Raw genomic sequence first — 21,287 nt, forward strand, 5'->3', positions numbered from 1 at the left:
GTTATTTTGGCGGGTTTAGAGTGAAAAATACCGTAGCAAAAAGGCTGAATTCTCATTCAAAAGGTGAAAAGGAGGAGGCAACGTGATGTAAACAGATGACTGTAATATAATATAAATAACAAAATACAGCAGTCGTGATATTTGAGCAATTGTTCGAGTGTTTACAGAGATCAATATGTGGTTAAAGAGCAACTTTTTGAAGCGAATAAAAGATGAATTACACTCACAAAGGAATATCAAGACCTTTTCCAACATCCACTCCTATCACCTGTAGTATACCCTTGTTCAATATCTGAAAATTCAAGCAAATATTTATCAAAAAAAAGGGGAAAAAAATAATAAAAAAATAATAAAAAAGAAATAGAGAAAGAGAAGCACACCAGTTCTACAATAAAAGTACCGATAAGACCAATCATGCAAGCTCTAGAATTCCATGTTTCAGCAACTCTGGTGAATCCCGCAAATGGGGGATTAAATTTTGGCTCTACTTTTGGCACTATCACCTGACAAAGAAAAACACCCAGACCCATTTCCTTAATCTTCAATGTCAATGCAAACAAAGTGGAACTTATTGCCCCGTAAAATAAAAATAAAAAAATAAAAAAAAAAAGTGGGCAAGAGCAGAGCCATGAACATACTCCAGGAGGAGGCTTCACAGCTTGTAGCCTGAAGGAGACCCGATTCTTGGAAGTTGTGCACCAAAAATTTCCATTGTTACCCAAAAATGGTTGTGGATTTTGATGCTTTTCTGTCAAAACTCTTGATGGTAAAAGAGATGATACTGTTGAAGTTGCCATTTTTTTTCCCTTCTTCTTGTTCTAGACTAGAAAACTGCTCTTTTTGTCCACCTTTAGCTTATCTTCTTAGCCACACACACACCAACACTTACGTGGGATTTTCTTTTGTCATTACATAATATGGGGTCCAGATTTTGCCACGTTGAAGGCTCCAAAAAACACGCACTTACGATATATATTTTTGGTGGGTCCCGGAGATTAGTGGGTGGAGATTTATGAACATTTTTGTACATTTCTGATTTTGTCCCGCACAGGATTAAAAGATCTTGTTTTTGATACTATTTCCATTGTTCGGCTTGACATGTGTTCCGGTGAAATTGCTTATTTATCACCATAGAATTTTTTTTTTTTTTTAAATATACTTTTTGGAAGAATATATTTAATGCAACAATGCTGCATGGTGGTGTAGCGGCGAAGGACAATGGATCTTTGGCCTCTCAGTCTCCATTCTCTCCATAAAAAAGGGAAAATAGAAAAAGGGAAAAAAAAAAAAAATCAGGCATGAAAAATGCTATGTATTACTACCCCTGTTATTAGTTTCAAACATATTACTGAAATTATTATACACATTTATTTACGTAAAAGTTAATATTCTTTTTCTCTTGTAATTTTCATCCCATTTTTCGGCATTTTTTCCACATAAAGTGAGATTTTATTTTGTTGTTGTTTTTTTATTATATTTTGTGCAACTTTTAGTACTTGCATAATGAAAAAAAATATATGTTCATTTAGATATCTTTAACTGGTTTGGTACCATGTTTAAGTTTATTATTTTTGTTTTCTTTTTTGTGGTTTCTCGTCAGTTTCATAGATTTTGAAGGACAGATTTGGAAAATATTAGGTGGGCACAGATAAATGTTGAAAACATGTATGATATCGTATTATTCAGAAGAAACTAAATTAGAGGCGGATGGCTTTTTGAAAGAGTTGAAGATTTTTTTTTTTTTTTGTGGCGCTCGGTTTTATTTTCTTTATAGAGTTAGGTACATCTGATATAGAAAGAGTGCACAAAGAAATTCTCATTGTTTTTAGTTTTAGTAATTGTTTGTTCGCTTTTTATTATTGTTATAACAAATTTTTTTTTTTTTTTTAATCTCAATCTCGGTATTTCTACAAGATGTACAAATATAGTATTTGTTTAAAATGAATGAAATTGTTCGCCTTTATTAAAAAGAAAAAATTGATATATCCATCAATGGTGATTTGTAAATTTCTCCGCGTATGCTTGAAATTACGCGGCATGCCACCGAAGTCCACAACCTTATATTTAATTATATCACTGAACATAAATAGATTAGATATTTTTAAGTGGATTGAGCTGCATAAATATTAAGTTTATACCACTTAGTAGATATAATTTGATGACATCTTTTGAGTGGTATTTCTCGTTTTCTCCCTAATTATAAAGGGTTTGTTTTTTTGAAGTCAAACTCAAAAAAAATTTACTCAAATTACAACTTTATTTAAGTTCATGTTCATTTGTAAAATTTGAGTTTTAACTTGAGTTTGGGGCTAGTTCAAATTTCTCCTTCAACTCAAGTTCTTAAACTCAAACTCTAGTTAATGAACAGTATTTTTTCTATTCTTAAAAATGTCATAACTTTTTCGTTTTAATTCCGATTGAGATTATTTTTTTCCATACTTTTACAATGAATAGACGAATAAAATCCCACCCATATACCCTATTAAAATTTTTCATCACCATTGAGTTATTATTAAAATATTATCTAAATACAAATTCAAGTTTTGACCCACTTAAACACAAACTCAAATAGATTCTCAATTCAAATTACAACTCAAATGTGCACATCCAAACACAAACTCAAGTTACAACTTTAACTCAAATTATAACTCAAATTCAACTCAAGATCTACACTCAAGTCACCATAATTTAAAAATGTAATCAAACAAGGGTATAAAGTATGTTATTTATTTATGTTATAGATAATAACGGAAAAATACAGCCTAATGGATTTAACGCTCTCATACAGCCTAATTGTTGTAGGCAACTCAAGTTTTCTAATTCCACATGGAAAACTTATGAAGTGGAGTCACATTTTATAAATCGCTGCATTAATTATTTAGTGTGTTGATGAAGTTTTTATTTTTCAAAATGTCCCATTAAAGGTTGTCTTTTTAACTTACAAATAAAATAATAATATGATCAATCATGCTTTCTCTATCATCTCACAAATGACACTGTTTAAGATCATCTCTCAAATAACTTCCTTCGTATCTCATATGTGTTTCAACTTTCAAGACTTCATATTAGATTTACTAATAATAGATTATCTTGGTAGATGGATTAATATTAAGAATGTACAACTTAGTTACTTAGCATAACTAAAACAAGAAACTTTTATTTTTGAAGAATGAATTATGCATACTATTTTGCATGGGTACAACAGTAGCAAAATTAAGGAAATTACCCTTTGTTTTTCTCTTTATTTTAATTATTATTATTGATTCATATATAGTCCTTCACTTCTTCGAGGCTTTTTCTTTGATATTGAAGGATCCAGATTGAATTGCGGACGTTGTATATGGAAGAGAGAGAGATCAACGTTGAAATCAGGTAGATTAATACGCTCCTTCAACAACACTGTTGTGGGACTTGATGGGCAATAATTATAGCAGTACTGTCCCTCATCATCTAATAGCGTAGTTCCATTAATCCACTGCATTTCCATCGTATTATGACACCTTACCAAATCATCCTACACAATTCACAGCCAAAGACAATAAAAATCATGATCATTATCAATAAAAGAATAAATTAAATAAATGTAACGTACACTCTGTGTGTAAGCATCTATTGCTGACAAAAATGTATATGTGTGCTGTCCTATATAAAAAGTGCATAGAGATGTGAAATGTTTATATACATAGAAAGATTCAAGACTTAATACTTATATTAGACAAATTTTGCATATGGTGTTTCTCAACATCTATATATTAGTGTATATACAATAATCAATTATATATATATCTACATAATATCAATTATTGTATATATATATATATATAATTCTAACGTATAATTAATTACCTTTTGATCTTGGTTAAAGAATCCTGCAAGAGAGGAGGGAAGGGTTATGGGTGCTGTTGGATGTAACTTATCTAGACAGCACCATATAGCAGATAAGGCAATCACACTTGGCTTAAACTCCAGCATTTTCGTATCTGCAGGGTCATTAATTTGGTCTCCGTTGATAAGTCTATATATATATATATGTGTGTGTGTATATATATATATATATATCAAGAAAAGCATATATGTACGATCGATATAATATAGTTACACATACAAGGTCATGTGTTATATGTATAAACATACACAGCACATATATATACATATACACGCACATTTATGTATATGACTAAACATAAATTATGTATATAGGATGTCTGTACATTTCTCTGTATATAGGAGCGTGCATGTGTTAGTTTGTATGTATATAAACAATTGCCTGAAGAAACAGAAAGCTATAATATTCTCTACATTGTGCATGATTAATATTTAAGACATGTACTTATAATCTGCTCCGCCAAGAGCATATAATATTGTAAGATCAACCACATTAAACAAAGTATGGGCATTCAAATTTTCTCAGAGCTCTATACGCTTCAGAAGCGGTACCCCTCATTCCTTTTTCCTTTTTTTTTTTTCTTTTTTTTTCCGGAGAAGTAATAGATATGTTACCAAAAGTCTCAAAATTATGTATCTTGGAAGTAATATTGACGTTAATTTATACGGTCAACTATACATGTGCACTATACTTATTGTTGTTTTTAGGGTTAATTAACATTTTTAGATCCCAAATTATAGCCTAAATCTCATTTAATCCCTAACATTTAAATTGTTCCAGAACAAGTTCTTGAAGTATCAATTATTTGTCTCAAATTAGCTGTTACATACATCCGATTATTAAAATCTTGATGAAAAAATTAGATTTGTTTTCTTGCCAATCATCCCTTAAAATTTAAAACTACAAAATTGTCTTCTATATATGAAACTGCATGTCGTCCTCACGTGTCTTTTTGAGTTGATATTTTATTAATAATGGAATAGATGAAAGAACTAAATTGGAAAATTTTCATAAATTGGATATTCGTTCAGAAATGTTTTAAAAGTTATGGAACAAATTAATATATATATATAGATAGTTCCGGGACTAAAAATGAGATTAGCTCTGGTTATTATATATAGACGGCTATAATATGTATGTACGTATAATTTGTTTGAATGCATGCGTATATATCATAACCTGAAATGGCTCGGAGAAGCAAGTCGTTGACTTGGGCCACAATCTCTTGTTGGAGATGAGGTTTGACATTGGAGGTCACGTGGAGGGCACGTGTAAACATTTCGACATAAGAATAAGCAGTGGCACAAGCAAGACGCCAATCTAATGCCTGTAAAATCATCAATTCCATTCTCTGGATCGTACTTGGCTGAAACAAGTGCTCCATATCCTCCATATTCTTCAATTTAATTATACGTACACAGCCAGATTAATGTAAAAATTAGGTACAAAAAATATATAGTAAGATTTCTTAGCAAGATGTGATCAATTGCATATACTGTGCTAATATACTTAAAAAGTAAAAAAAAAAATATTAATATAGAAGCTGATAACATCATGATCAAATTTTCAACTTTCTCTACAATTAGTTGTACGTACCTGATTGGAGCAATAAGGAAAAGTGAAAAAAAAATGTACGTACCAGATTGATTTCATGCAATGTAGGAGTAGTGGTGTCACTGAATTTGGAGGCAATGGAGATGCATGCAACAGAGAGCAATTCAACCATCCAGTATTTCCATTCCTACAAAATTTGTATCGATCAATACTGTTTGTTATTCGATTTTATTTGGAATCTGATTATCTGTGATAGTTTCAAGAATATCATTGACAACTTAAAATAGACCATGAGCAAATTAAAGGGGAAAAACTCTTACAATATTACACTGATTCATAGATAATATGAAGCGATCAAGGTAGTTTGTAGCATAGAAAACGGTTTCAAAGCAGAGATTCAAGCGACTTCGACACTGTAATTGGCAGAGAAAACGAATTAAATTCAATAAACCATTTACTGATTTAAGAATCAATATTGGTAAAAATGAATTAATTAAACTTGGTGTTTAGTCAAAAATGAGCAAGGTTAGTAGATATCATCTTAATTAAACAGTGATATATGAGTTCTTTTTACTATGAGAATCTTAAACACTGACCTTGATAAACCATTGAATGCTTTTAAACCTAGGAACGATCAATTTTTTCGACGCAAGATATTCTAAGTACTTAGGGGTAATAGCGTAAGATTTTTCGTCCTCTAGGGATATAGTAAGAGCCTGTTCACAATCTTCCATGCTCATATGACAACAATATTCACCATTGTGATCCTCACCATGTAAAGTAGTTTTCTCAACTAGTTCGTTTTCTATGGGGCTAGAAAAAGGCCAAACCTCATCACAAAGCAAGCTTTCCATTTACAGTTTTGGAAAGCTAGATATAGGGCTACAAGAACTTGATCAGAAGAATATTGTACAACAACAGTAAATCATGAGTTAATGAAGTCAAATCATTTTTTGGGGGGGAATTGTCTTCTGTAGAGTGTAATAGTGCAGAAGAAAAGAAAAGGGTGTGAAGAAAAAATGCAGGAAAAAAAAAAAGGATCAGTTAAATGATGGATTCATTTTCAGAACAAGGTTTTATAATAGAGTTAGTGGGAAGGTAATATAAAGTTGGTAGTTAGAGAGAGAGAGAGAGAGAGAGAGAGAGAGAGAGAGAGAGAGAGGGGGAGGGAAATTAAAATAAGAACACGTCCCTCATGAAATGGGTTAAATGCATTTATTAGATATTTTTGGATTTGTAATTTGACCGCCGTAACCAACTGCGTGAGAGCACGAGGTTGGTTATGTGATTGTGGGTTTAATACATAAATGGCCGTCAATGTTGGAGAGGATTGGAAAAGAGCTGTCAATTGGAGACATATTTTTGAGATTTTGGAGGGGGTACTAGTTTTCTAACTCTCAAAAAGTGTTTGAGAGTGGCCCCACCTTTTGCAGTTGAGTCAGGTCACTTTCTTTACTAGAAACGTGGGGGCCCACGTCGTGAGTATTCCTCAACTCCCCCATGCTTTCTTATCATGAGTCTCTAATAATGAATATTTTTCAGGGACTTCTTCCTCCTTACTTTAAATCCGGTTAAAATTATATTATATTAAAAAAATATACAAAATAGAATAATTTTTTATGTAAATTTAACTAATGAAAAATATAAAAAAAACTATTATTAATTCCTTTTTTCTCACACAACACAAAACTCTCTATTCTTCAATTTTCCTTTTGCATTTTAACTGCTTTGGTTTCATCAACAAAAGCACTTCTAGTTTGACACTTGTCCTTGATGTACTCGGTAATGTTGGTCCAATCAATATTGTTAGTGTGAAATTTTTAGCATGCGAAAAAGAAATACCTGCGGCTTCTGTTCTAAATTGTTGTTACATCAATATCAAATTTTATCGTCCCCGTTTGTTTTTATATTTAAAAACGTTTTTCACATTTTTCAAGAATGAAAAATGAAAACGGATAGATAAAACGCGTTTGGTGCAACAATTTTTTAAAAATTAAAAATAAAAACATTTTTGTCATTTTTTTGAAAATTTGAAAACGATTTAAGACCGTTTTCATTTTCTCCGTTTTCCTTTTCTTTCTTCTCTCTAAATTTTTTTCTGCCCTTGACCAGTATGAACTCTTCGAGGATAAAAAATGAAAACAGACTGATCTCTCTCTCTTCTTCCCATCTGTCCCCCATGGTCCTCTCTCTCTCTCTTCCCTAATCTTCAGACATCTCTCTCTTTCGCTCTGGCTCTCTTCTCCAATCTCTCTCTCTCTCCTCTCCCCATGTTTCTCTCTCTTCCCCGAACTTAGGACGCCGTTCTAGGACTCGTGACACCGATTTCACGAGGGAAGATGAAGACACTGATTGGGAGTATTCATATCTAGTTCTCGCCGGAGTTTTCGATCTCGCTGATCTTCGATCTCGCGAGTGAAGATAAAGAAGCTGATCTCGTCGCTATTGTTTTTGCTCCTTCTCCCTCCTCTGAATCGCGCCGAAGAACCGGCGAACTCGACTCAATTATCATCTACGCCGTGAAGGCTCTCGCCATTCTCTCTCTCTCCTCCCTCCGCTCTGTTCTCTCTCGAATATATGCACCAAATCTAATGTGGACGACGACAACTAGTGGTTCGTGCTCCACTGAAGATTGTCGCGAGTCGGAGATGTGCAAATTTTCACAGAACACGGCCACGGAGGTGGTAGTACGATTCCCTGGGCTCGCCGGAGCTTGGCTGTGGAAGTGGCAGCGGGATTTGCTTGGGCTCGCTAGAGCTGGGATGTGGAGGTGGTGGCAGCGGATCTAATTTGCAGAGATGGAAGGAGCAAGTTTTTGGCGGTTTTTTTGTTATCAGATCTCATTTGCAGGTTTTTTGTTTGTTTGGTCCTGAGTTTGTGATATTATCTTGATATGAGTTTGTGATTTTTTTTTTATCTAATAATATTAAATATTATCTTTCCAAAACCCACCTGCCCCACTCTTCTCCCTCCGCCTGCCCCCCTCGACTGCCCCCCCTTCTCCGATTTCCCATTTTCATTTCCCCCCCTCCTCTCTCGCCTCGACCTCGCTGCCCCTAAACACCACCACAACCGCCTCCGATCATCCTCATCCGACTCCGCCGCCGCCCCTTCCTCCACCTCACCAGAGTCGGAACTTCCATAACCACCAACGTTTATCATGTATACAACGTTTATTTAATATATTATTATTTAATATATTTAATAATATTATTTATTTAATATATTTTAATTTTAAATATTATTACATGTTTTTAAAATTAAACCACCAAACACAATTTCAGTTTTTTTTAAACTGAAATCAATCTCGAAATAAAACTACCAAACGCATTTTAAAAAATGATTCCAAAATGAAAATGAAAACGTTTTCATTTTCATTTTCATACAAAAAAACAAAATCATTTTACATATATTTTTCTATTCTCATATTTTTTGACCAAATATATAATTCAGAAACATGTAGACCTCATTCATTTCACCGATTCGAGTTTTCAATTTTAAGTTTTTACAGTAAAAAACTCTCAAAAAATATCACATCAACTTTTTTTGCTACAGTGAAAAGCTATCAGAAAATGTCACATCTCAGCTCGAATTGAAAACTCGAATCCGTAAAGTGAACGAAGCCGTAGTGTATATCTAATAAACGGGTTTTGTTACTGTGTAAATCCAGAATTTTCTACTACATTATTTTTCTCTCATAAAAAATTTAAATTTTAAAAATTATAATTAAAAACCCTAATTTAAACCATTGTTTGAACTCGTATACCAAACAGGCCGGGTAGACCCTACCATCTTCTAACTGTATCTTAGTAAGACAACTTTGTACGACTATGCTAAATTAACTTTCATATTGGAGTAAGAAAAAGCACCCTACCCGAATGATTATGTTTTGAATGGTCACATATCAAATTGTCTGTGTTCGCACACACAACAAACTTAACTAAATATGCATGCTTGAATAATACAGTGAAACTCATCATGTACCATATACAAGAAGAATGCTGCAAAATGAAGTTTGTGAATAGACACTAATACAAACAAATGAACATCTCATCTAGTTTTCTACAACTAACAAGTCATAAAACCCCTTTTTTCTCCAAGTTTTCTGAGAATCCAGAAACATGTTTTATCCATAGATTCATTTGGGTGGTAATTCTCGAAAACCGGTTACTTGTCTTCCATCTCATCGCAACTCGTATGATGAAAAACTGAAACCCGATCTTCCCTCATTGGTAGATTTCAGCTCCAGCTTCTGGAACGGGCTGCAATTCGTTCAAGTAAATTGTCATTTACTTCTCTGTTATTCCGGAGTCAATCAGCATACCACAAATAAGGTTGCAAGATTAAATTATCATCAATTACTTCAGAAGCATAACTAGCTTAAGATTTGATCTACTTCTCTTTAAAATGCCTAGTACTTCAAACTTAAACAGAATATTTAAACAGGAAAAAGGGACCATAGATTAGAGAAAGGAAGTTAGAAGGAAAAAATGTCACAGTGAAAAAGAAAAGCCATCAGTTTCCTCTTTATATAATGTAAAACAAAATGCTTTAGGGAGTAAAGACCTGCTGTTAGGATCATAGTAGAAGCCATTGATAGATCCGTCACTACAAGAGAAGCATACATAGTAAAAGCCAGCTATAGTTAACCCGCAGTCCGTTCCGACATTCACGAAGTATTGCTCTTTCCATCTCTGCACCAGGCAAAAGAATTATTGAAGAGGTCTTGCTTTGGATATAGTACCCTTCTATCAAGCGGCAAAAATATGTGAAATGTTTACCATAAATATGTACGGATAGTTGCTCAGGTCCAAAGATTTTCCCCCATCAGCTTCCACTTGGCTCTGGCCAAATAAATAAATAAATAAATAAATAAATAAACAAACAAACACATGAATTGGGAGATTAGGAATTTTACGAGTCTGATTAAGAAGTCCGGATTCTTACCGTTAAAGGACTAAAGGAAGTAAACTTGGTCCAGTGCCTAATATCATCCTCTGGTCTGCCAAGATATCACAAACTAGTCAGAAGTAGAAAACAGATTTGTTCGTGCTTCTGATTTTTGAATAGCTATCTAGTGAATGGCAATGGCATCATAAAAGCAGTACTTGATAGTATCAGCAATAATTATAAATAAAGAAAAGATAGAATCTGCAATTTAAACAGGATTTGAGCTACCTAAAAAGTATAATGAATTGAGAAAAAAAAAATACAAAACGAAAGGAAACATACGTTGCTTCCCATTTGCCAGTGAAGAAAGTATAATTCTTGGTATCAACAATTTCTCCTTCCCAAAAGGTTACTACCTGACAGATGTTAGAATGGAAAAGGTAATGCTTTATGAGGACTTCAAAAAAAAAAAAAAAAAAAAAAAAAAAAAAAGAGAGAGAGAAAAAAAACAGAGAGAGAGAAAAAAAACTACAAAAGCTGGAATCTATGTTTTTTTTTTTTTTTTTACAATAATATCAAAAACGATATTCTTACGTCAAAGGATGTCATTGAACATAAAGAAACGCAAAAGAGGAAAATAAAAGCAACAAACACTTCTAAGTTACATTATCATCTGAAGGTTTTGAGAAGAAAATAATTCAATTCTTCTTATTGAATAATATGTGAATTACATGAATAAAATTGGATTGCTTGTATCCTTGTAATCCTAACTAACTTGATGAAAATAACAAATCTAGAACCTATAATATCTGAATCCTAAGTCTAGGAATAAGATTTTTTATTGAACAAAAAATAGAACTAAATCCTAACTCCCTAACTTTCCGACACTCCCCCTCAAGTTGGTGCGTAGATATCGATCAAACCCAACTTGCTGACAAGAACCTCGAAGTTAGGTTTGAACAATCCTTTTGTACGAATGTCTGCCATTTGCTACGATGTTGAAACGAATGGTATGCAAATGATTCTTGCTTCAAGCTTCTCCTTGATAAAATGTCTATCAATCTCGACATGCTTGGTTGGGTCGTGTTGGACTGGATTATGAACTATGCTTATCGCTGCTTTATTGTCACAGTACAATTTCATCGGTGTATTCACAAGCTTCTGTAATTCTGCAAGAACCCGTTGTAACCATAATAATTCACAAACCCCATTGGCCATGGCTCTGTATTATGCTTCTGCACTGCTTCGAGACACAACATTATGCTTCTTGCTTCTCCATGTGACCAAATTACCCCACACATAGGTAGAGTATCAGGTTGTTGATCTTCGATCAATTATAGAACCTGCCCAATCTTGCATCGGTGTAGACTTCAATATTTCGTTGTGGATTTTTTTTTTTTTTTTTGAAGAATAAGCCGTTTCATGAGAACCCTTTAAAAACCACAAAATTCGATAGACGGCCTCTAGATGTTCTTTCTTAACTGAGTGCATGAACTGACTCACCAAGCTAACAACAAAGGTTATGTCGGGACATGTGGGATAAATAGATTAGTTTCCCCACTAATTTTTTGTACCGAGTAGTGTCTACTAGCTCCACGTTTTTGTTCTTTCCAAATTTTACATTTGGGTCTATTAATATGTCCGAAGGCCTACATCCACTCATCTCTAGGATATACTTGGTAAAACTCATCCCGATCTCGTTGAGGAGATCTAGGATATACTTGCATTGATTTACCACAATTCCTATCTTCGCTCTTGCAACTTCCATTCCCAAAAATACTTGAGAGATGCCAAATCTTTAATCTCAAATTCTTTAGCCAAACTCATCTTTAGTCGACTCAACTCAGCACAATCATCACCTGTTAAGATATTGTCATCAACGTACACTATCAAGACCATTATCTTTCCTCCTATAGAGTACTTCATAAACATTGTAGAGTCTTGTGAGCTTGGTTGTACCCTTGGTTCTTCATAGATCGGTGAACTTTTCGAACCATGTTCGCAGTGATTGCTTGAGTTCATATAGCGACTTTTTCAATCTACACTTTTGAGCCGAATTTTCTCCAAAGCCAGGAGGTACATCCATGTAGACCTGTTCTTCTAAATCCTAATTCATGAAGGCATTCTTGACATCAAGTTGCTGTAGTGGCCAATCTAGGTTAGCTACAATTAATAACAAAACTCTTACAGTGTTTGGTTTTCAATATAGTCAATACCGTAAGTCTGAGTAAAACCCTTGGCTACCAATCAAGCCTTATATCTCTCAAGTGTACTGTCAGACTTAGTTTAAAGTGAACACCCATTTGCATCTAATTGTTTCCTTTGGGCAGATCTACCACTTCCCAGGTCTTGTTCTTCTCAAGAGCTTGCATCTCCTCAAAAACTGCTTCCTTCCACTCTGGAACCTAAAAGGCATCCTCGTGTACATTCTTGGAAAATCTCCACAAGTGAAAGTTGAGAAGCAAAGGCAGGAAACGATGGTGACAGTTTTTCATAAGACACAAACTTTCACAACGGATAATTTGTACATGACCTAACACCCTTACGAACAACAATTGGAATATTAAAATCATTGGATGGTGTTTTTTGGAGACTAGATTAAATTGGGAAGTACCTGGTGAGTTTTGGTTTTGCTGTGGATTGGACTCATGGCATTGCAGAGAAGCTTCAACCTCTTTTTCTTGAGTTGGATATTTTCGTGAGTAAACTTGCCCAAATTTTTTTTCCATATTTGCGCTTCCTCTTTTCCCGGTATGATCATAATTCTACGATGAGATTACAGGTGTGATAGACCTAGGCTAATTTGTGCTCTAAGGAACTTAGGGAAATGGATTAGAGAAAAATGAAGTAAATCTTTATTGATAATGGGTTGGTAATACAAGAACAAGGCAGATCTTCGAGGGTCAGCAACCTCCCTTGCTTGGAACAAACTCCAAGACTTTCCCACTACTGATTCTAGTTCTTCCCAACCCCTCTCCCCCTTTTATTCAGCTCATACCCTCTAACTAACTAATGTCCTCAATAACTAACAACCTTCCTCCCTAACCACCTTCTAACAACCAAAACCATTCTTCTTTCACTAACAAACAACTACCACCTCACTCAACCACCCCTTTGGCCCCTTTTATTCTTCCGAATGAACACTTGCCGAAGTAAAGGCTTATCAATTACACACCCCCACCCACCCTGACGCTACTTAAGAATAACCTCTAGTTGCCCCGTGATAAGAGAGTAAAGAGTATCCAAAACCTATTCCGGCTCCGCCTGCAATGTCAAGTCCTCGGAAAGGATCGGGGGAAGAGATTGAGAAGCCACCAAAGTGGCAATAGCTTATTCAACCGAGAAACATGAAAAACAGGGTGTAGTTTGGCATCAACTGGTAATTGCAAACGGTAAGCCATTCATCCCACACGAGCAAGCACCTAAAAAGGACCATAATACCGAGGGGAAAGTTTCTCATTGACAACCCTCGCTAACAAGCGATGGCGATATGGCTGCAACTTCAAGAAAACCATGTCACCCACATCAAAAGACAAATCTCGGCGCTTCTTATTTGCGGTCTCCTTCATAGACTGTTGAGCACGGATCAAATGGTCTTTCAATTCAGCCAAGAGGGCATCGCGATCGCCTAGTTGTTGATCCAACTCCGAAGTCGCTGTTGAACCAGCCACATAAGGAACCAACGGGAAGGATCTCGGCCATATAGAGCCTTAAAAGGCATCATAGTTGCTAACACATGAAAGCTAGTATTATACCAAAACTCAGCCCACGGAAGGTAAGAAAACCATTGCCAAGGCTTCTCCAAAACAAAACAGCGCAAGTAAGCCTCCAAACACCTATTAGCTACCTCAATCTGACCATCTGATTGTGGTTGGTATGTCGTACTTCGACACAAGGAAGTCCCCTACAACTTGAAAAGTTCACTCCAAAAGTGGCTTAAGAAAATTTTATCCTGATCAGAGATAATACTCCTCGGAAACCCAGGAAGGCGGACAATCTCCTTAACGAAGAGAGCAACCACTGATTTAGCAGAAAAAAGATGCTTGAGACCAAGAAAATGTGCATACTTGTTTAGCGATCAACAACCACCAAAATAGAATCGTACCCCTCCAATTTAGGCAGCCCCTAAATAAAATCCATTGAGATATCCTCTCAATGGGGAATAGGAATAGGTTGCAACAGTCCCCTGAGAGACAAAGTGAAAGACTTATTTTGCTGACAAACAGTGCAAGGCAGCCACAAAAGAATCCACATCTCTATGCATTCCCTCCCAATAAAATTCCGTAGCCAACCACTTATAAGTTTTGAGAACCCCTGAATGTCCACCAATCTTACTACCAAGGAATTCATGCAACAACGAGGAAATAAGAGGAGAATGCTTAGGAATTACCAAACGCCCATTAAAAAGCAGTTGATCCCGCTGCAACGTATAACCTTTCAAAGGTGCAACCCCTTGAAGTAACGCAGCCCAAATCTTGGCTAACTTACGATCCGCCAACTCTTGTTGATGCAAATCAACAATATCAAGGACCACCGGAGATGACATTACCACTAATTCGAGCTCCATTTGCTGCCGAGACAGAGCATCCGCAGCCTTATTCTCAACGCTCGGCTTGTATTGAATCTCAAAATCATAACCCAACAACTTACATAACCGCTTTTGATGCTCGTCACTTACTAAACGTTGTTCAAGTAAGAACTTCAAACTTTTCTGATCAGTGTGCACAACGAAATGCCTCCCAAGCAGATAATGTCTCCACTTTTGTATAGCCAACGCCATGGACATTAGCTCCCGCTCATAAAGTGACTTCGCTCGAGCACGTGCGGAGAGGACTTGATTAAAATAAGCAATTGGCTGTTGTTGCTGCATCAACACAACACCAATACCAAACCGCAACGCATCCAACTCCACTACAAAGGGCTGGGTAAAATCCGATAAAGCGAGCACGGGCACCTTCGTCATTGCATGCTTCAACTATTAAAATGCAGTGTCGGCTTCGGCATTCCAACAATCCTTCTTAAGTTGTTGCGTTAAAGGCCATGAAATTCGGCCATAACCAGGGATGAAATGACGGTAATACCCGGTAAGACCCAAAAATTCCCGCAACTCCTTAATAGACCGAGGAGTCAACCAATCCAACATAGCTTGAATCTTACTAAGGTCAGCTGAAACACCATCTTTAGAAATAATATGGCCCAAATATTATAAGCGCTCTTGAGCAAAAATGCATTTATTCTGATTTACATACAAGTGGTTCTCTTCCAAAACTTAGAGAACCTTGTCCAAAAGTACCAAATGTGCCTCCCAAGAATCACTGTAAAATAGAATATCGTCAAAAAATACCAACACAATTTCTTAAGAACGGCTTTAATACCTCATTTATCAAGGATTGGAAGGTAGCCGAGGCATTTGTCAAACCGAATGACATGGCTAGGAAGTCATAATGGCCTTTGGGAGTGTGAAAAGCAATCTTCGGTAGGTTTATAGATGTTTGGAGGCCATCACAAGAAAACACTTATTCAGGAAAACGATGGTTTATCACATTCATTGATGATGACACACTACTTAGGTAGGTTTACTTGCTCAAAGAAAAATATGAGGCGGAACAAGTTATCAAAAATTTCCAGAACAAGATCAAACACAATTTCAGACTAAAATTCAAAATTTTCAAAGTGACAAAGGGACAGAATACTTTTCCCGAAAAAAGGATAAAAATTTCGGAATAAAATTTTGGGAATTTACTTTCCGAGAAAAGGGATAATACATCAAAGCTCTTGTAATGACACACCACACCACAGCAAAATGGGGACATCGAAAGAAAAAATAAACATCTACTAGAAGTGGCACGATCATTAATGTTTTCAACCAACGTCCTGAAATATTTGTGGGGGGAAGCCATTCTTATAGCGGCTTATTTAATAAACTGCATGCCTAGTAGAGTTTTGAAATTTACGATACCATTAAAAATTTTCCAAAATTATTCCCCCGAGTCACGGATTTTATCAAATATTCCCGAAAATTTTTGGATGCACAACATTTGTTCACATCAGCAGTCATAATAGGGGTAAACTTGACCCAAGAGCAAAAAAATGTGTTTTTATCGGATATTCCCCAACTCAGAAAGGTTATAAATGTTTTGATCCGATTTCAAAACAAAAAAAAAATTTGTAACTATGGACGCAACTTTTTTCAAATCAAATCCCTTTTTGGTAATACTCATCTTCAGGGGGAGACGAATATGGAAGATTCGGTGAATGTGGAAGATTCGGTGAATATGGAAGATTCGGTATTTCAAAAACTAAATTCAAATTTTGATTTAAAAAAAAACAAAATTTAAATTCAAATCTTGATTTGATGTTTCGAAAATCAAATTTTGTACTTCCTACAATTCTGGAAGCAGATGAAAAAACAAGCTGTTGAACCTGAGATTTCCTCATCACCCGAATCTGGGGCACTTGAGATCCTCCCTATTGAATCCGAACCATCTGCTAAACCTGAGACGGTCGGAAAAGAAACGCCTGTGAGGAATCTCGTGTTCCAGGTAATGAAAATTTACAATTGGCCATAATGCCTAATATAGAGGGAAGTAAAATAGAAACTAATGGTAAACAAAGAGCAAAGAAAATGACTGAATGTATACTCAAGAGAGTACTTGAAACAAAAGAGAGAGACCAAAACTTTGGAGCAAGGTCATGATTCCAACACAAAGCTATGTTCATATTCCACACAAAGGTCAGGTAAAAATTCTTCCATTTCAGAACCTTCCTTTATGGAGTCTAGTAATCTTCCTATTGCTTGTCGAAAAGGAGTCAGGTCTTGTACTAAACATCCCTTGTCAAACTTTGTGTCTTATGAACATTTGTCACCATCATATCGTGCATTTGTCTCTCATCTTTCAAGTATAGAAATCCTGAGAAGTGTGCAGGAAGCTCTAAACAATCCTAAATGGAAGGAAGTTGTATTTGAGGAGATGAACGCCCTTGGGAAAAAAACCTACTTGGGAAGTCACAGATTTACCAAAGGGAAAGAGCATTGTTGGATGCAAGTGGGCTTTTTCTGTAAAGTACAATTCAGATGGCTAGGTGGAACAGTACAAAGCTGGACTAGTGGCAAAGGGCTACACTCAAACATATGGCATTGACTACTATGAGACTTTTGTGCCAGTTGCGAAGCTAAACACAGTGAGAGTTCTACAACCCATTGCCGCCAACTTGGATAGGCCTCTACACCAGATGGGTGTAAGGAATGCCTTCCTTAATAGAGATCTGGAAGAGGAAGTTTATAAGGATGCCCCCCCTCTTTCAGTGAAAAGTTTGGCAATAAGGTTTTAAGCTAAAAAAGTCTCTTTATGGACTAAAACAGTCACCAAGAGCTTGGTTTGACAGATTCACCCGATCAGTGAAGAAATACGAGTGTACTCAAGCTCAGACTAATCATACTTTGTTCCTCAAGTTTTCTGGAAAATTAGAGGTGACAGTTTTGATAGCCTATGTAGATGACATTACCCTTAGAAGACATAATTCGCTAGAGATAGAGCGATTGAAGCACCACTTAGCACAAGAGTTCGAAATCAAGTATATGGGTCCAATTAAGTATTTTCTTGGAATGGAAGTAGCTTGTTCCAAGGAGGCATAGTCATATTCCAAAGAAAGTACATTCTTGAGCTCCTTAAGAAACCATAATGAGTAAGTGCCGACCTTCTGATCGCCTATGGATCCAAATCAAAATCTCAGGGAAAAAATTGATGGTGTGCCAGTTGATACAACCCGGTACCAACAGCTAGCAAGCAAGTTGATATATCTCTCACCTACTCGGCCAGATATTGCATTTGCACTCACCATGTGAAGAACATCTCGAGGCAGTCTATAGGATCATGAGGAACCTAAAAGCTACCCCATGAAAAGGACTCATTTTCAAGAAACACTCGGAATATAGCACGAAGTAGCGCCGAGGCCGAGTTTCGAGCAATGGCACATGGCATCTGTGAAGCTCTTTGGTTAAGTAAAGTTTTGGAAGAATTAAGGAGGCCAACTTATCATCCCACAAAGTCGTCTGTGACAATAAAGCTGCAATAAGTATCGCTCATAATCCTGTACAACATGACAGGACCAAACATGTTGAGATAGACCGGCATTTTATAAATGAAAAGCTCGAGTCTAGCGAGATTTTTCTGCCTTTTGTCCCAACGACTCAAGAAATAGAAGATATATTGATCAAAGAACTTCTGAGAGAGCTAACTTCGAACATCTAATTAGCAAGTTAGGCATGATTGATATCTCTGCTCCAACTTGAGGAGGAGTGTCTGAGTGTTAGTTAGGATTGGGGGAAAAATCAGATTAGATTTAATTGTTTCATTAATAAGTTTGAATTTAGAATTCTAGACAAGATCTTCTAGTTGTTTCTGATTTTGTAATTTTTGATTTCATACGTAGATAGGATTTGATTTTCGTTCCTAGATTTAAGGGGATATAGTTCAACATCTCTGCCTTATTAATATGTAATTTCTGATTGAATGAATAAGATCCGAAAAATGCTTTTGTCCCCTCAAACTTACACTATAGTATCTAAATCCTAAGTTCTAGGAATCAGATTTTTTATTGAACAAAAGATAGAACTAAATCCTAACTCCCTAACTTTCCAACACTATCAAATTACAATCTTACCAAAAACTCTGTAAATATGTGACGTTTGCAACAGGTTAAGAAATGGTACGTAAAACTTTGAAATTTTAGGAATTGAAGTGGTTTGCTCTTTAAGATGTATATATCCCTTTTTCTCTTCCTTTTTTTTTTGGTAAAAATGTATATATCCCGTTTGTTTGTTTGTTTGTTTTTAAAAAGGGAGTCACCATTTCATTAACAATCCTAAATAGTTCCACAGGCAGGAAACAAGGAAGGACAAAGAGGCTACTCAGACAGGTTAAGTGGTTGACACATGAAGAGCAGAGATTTCTTACTGGTGTATCTGCCATGGGAACGTTAAGAGCTTCCATGGTACCACAAAGATAACCGTGTTCGAGGTCACATCCTTGTATACAGACATTTACCCTCCATGCTTCATCTTTTTGCAGACCCGAAACATTCTGAGTACCAGAGAAGGTCTGTAAAATAATTAGACCACTGAGATCAACAGAAGCTTTTTACCTTTCCGAATCTTCATTTACATGCACTGATGCACAAACTTTACATGACAACAATAATGTATAATGAATATCAAATAAGAACAAAAACAAAGAGAAGAGAACAGGGCTCGCCTCTCCACCTCAAAACAAAGAAGCGATATTCTCGAGTGACGATTCTTACCCTTAAACAAGCTGTTGCAGCCAATGTACTAAATAGTAAGACTAACATTTTGTTTTAAAACTGATATTCAATATCACGTTTACCAAATAAAAGCTTTAAAGTATCTAACAATGTAAAGAACGAAATTGTCACATCTCCATCTTTCATGTACTAGCAACATACAATTTGATGTTCATACAAACTGTGGTGAAAGACAGGGGTAATAAACCACATATATAAAAATTAAGGAGTATAACTTTAGCCACATGCCAAGAACATTGTTGCTTTAATTAATGAGAGCAAGACTCGACGATTTTAGCTAGCAGATGGCATACTAATCCATGCGGCCTTAGCACTTTCATACTATGCTAAGTGGCCGAACTCACAAAAACTCAAGCTACAAACTTAAACAAACGAGTGAACGAGAAGGAAAGGGAGAATGAAAGAAATTTGAATATTAATGGATAACCTAGACAGTTTAGCAAAAAAAAAAAAAAAGTATGGATCGCCCAAATAAATTTTACTTGTAGTTATCTCAATGTGCAGCCTCTTTTTTCTCCAAATTCTTGATTCTTCATAAAGATTTTTCACTTTGCTTTAATTTTGTGGCACTCCTCAAACATAGAAAAGTCAAATTGGTATACACAAGAAATCTTCAATTTCAAAACATTCGACTAACATGTGTCTTATGTTTATGATACACAATGCTTTGTCGCGATTCGTGCAGCTTCTTTTTTGTCCAAATTATTGATTGTTTGCAAATGTTTTCACTGTTTGCAAATCTCCAATTGCAAAACACTGGATAATTCACAATGCTATATTGTGATTCACGGATAAAATCAAGATCAAAAGCAGTAAACTATCAAGCGTAAACTCTTTTATGTCATCAACAATTAAGCAACTAACCATAAGAGTATATGCAGACCTTATATAAATCAACATCACTAGCAACTACAAGCACAAGATTTTGACAATACCCACATACAAAATTAAGTAAAGAAGATAGTAGAGATAAAAAATTTACCTGTCCAACACTCAAAAGGGTACAAGCCTGGGGTGACGTATGTTCAGAATTTGCACCTTCTGAGATGTAAAATACCAAATTTAGCAACATAATAATAACATTCAAAAGGAATTATAATGGATAAAATTAAACACCAAAAAAAAAAATTGAATCATGATCTGGTTATTTCAGTAAAATTGGGTGAGAAAACAAAATGAAATTTCGAGAAAATGGCAGAAGAGATAAACAATCTCGTATCAGCCCAGTCAGAAAGCTAGGCTCCATCTCAGGCGATGGGCGATATCTCAAGGAAGGAAGCCACTGATTCGCAGAAGGAGGAGTGGGTCAGATGGGGAAGGTAAAGAGAGAGTCTATTGAGCCACTTGGCACGGGATTTGGTCTGTGGCAGAATCAGTCGAAGTTCCAATGGAGTGATCGGTAAGTCCTCACTGAAGAAAGTCAGTAGCGAACCATGAAAGGCTAACTAGTGGAGAAAAGAGAAAACAGAAATAATCCCAAGTAGAAAGGGTGATTGGGAAAAGGATTTTGATTGTTAAGGCGAATAGTTATGGAATTGGAAAGAGAAGAGGTTACCAGAAACCTGAGAAGGTGCAGAGCTCTCCACAACTCTCACCGGCATTTCTTTCCGTCGATAATCCTATTGATTCCCAG

At 35.7% G+C, this 21,287-nt stretch overlaps 3 protein-coding genes across 3 annotated transcripts; all 3 read right to left on the minus strand.

Moving 5' to 3' along the window:
* Positions 1 to 7: 7 nt before the first annotated feature.
* On the minus strand, positions 8 to 857 carry LOC21392797 (light-harvesting complex-like protein OHP1, chloroplastic). The gene is made up of 3 exons (XM_010109028.2): positions 639 to 857; positions 381 to 503; positions 8 to 292 (listed from the first exon to the last, which is right to left on the minus strand). The coding sequence occupies exons 1-3, from the start codon at positions 795 to 797 to the stop codon at positions 224 to 226; spliced, it is 351 nt and encodes a 116-aa protein (XP_010107330.1). The 5' UTR covers positions 798 to 857; the 3' UTR covers positions 8 to 223.
* A 2,399-nt stretch (positions 858 to 3,256) lies between these two features.
* On the minus strand, positions 3,257 to 6,294 carry LOC21392798 (putative cyclin-D7-1). The gene is made up of 6 exons (XM_024172815.1): positions 6,037 to 6,294; positions 5,761 to 5,853; positions 5,526 to 5,627; positions 5,066 to 5,282; positions 3,847 to 3,980; positions 3,257 to 3,514 (listed from the first exon to the last, which is right to left on the minus strand). The coding sequence occupies exons 1-6, from the start codon at positions 6,292 to 6,294 to the stop codon at positions 3,257 to 3,259; spliced, it is 1,062 nt and encodes a 353-aa protein (XP_024028583.1).
* Positions 6,295 to 9,318: 3,024 nt separating this feature from the next.
* LOC21392799 (glucose-induced degradation protein 4 homolog) lies at positions 9,319 to 21,287 on the minus strand. Its single transcript, XM_024172817.1, has 8 exons — positions 21,210 to 21,287; positions 20,637 to 20,695; positions 19,288 to 19,431; positions 10,673 to 10,746; positions 10,388 to 10,442; positions 10,222 to 10,284; positions 10,007 to 10,134; positions 9,319 to 9,702 (listed from the first exon to the last, which is right to left on the minus strand). Exons 1-8 carry the CDS (start codon positions 21,253 to 21,255, stop codon positions 9,624 to 9,626), a joined length of 648 nt encoding a protein of 215 aa, XP_024028585.1. The 5' UTR covers positions 21,256 to 21,287; the 3' UTR covers positions 9,319 to 9,623.

This window comes from Morus notabilis, unplaced genomic scaffold (genome assembly GCF_000414095.1).
Source record: "Morus notabilis unplaced genomic scaffold, ASM41409v2 Scaffold1175, whole genome shotgun sequence".
NCBI classification, from domain to species: domain Eukaryota; kingdom Viridiplantae; phylum Streptophyta; class Magnoliopsida; order Rosales; family Moraceae; genus Morus; species Morus notabilis.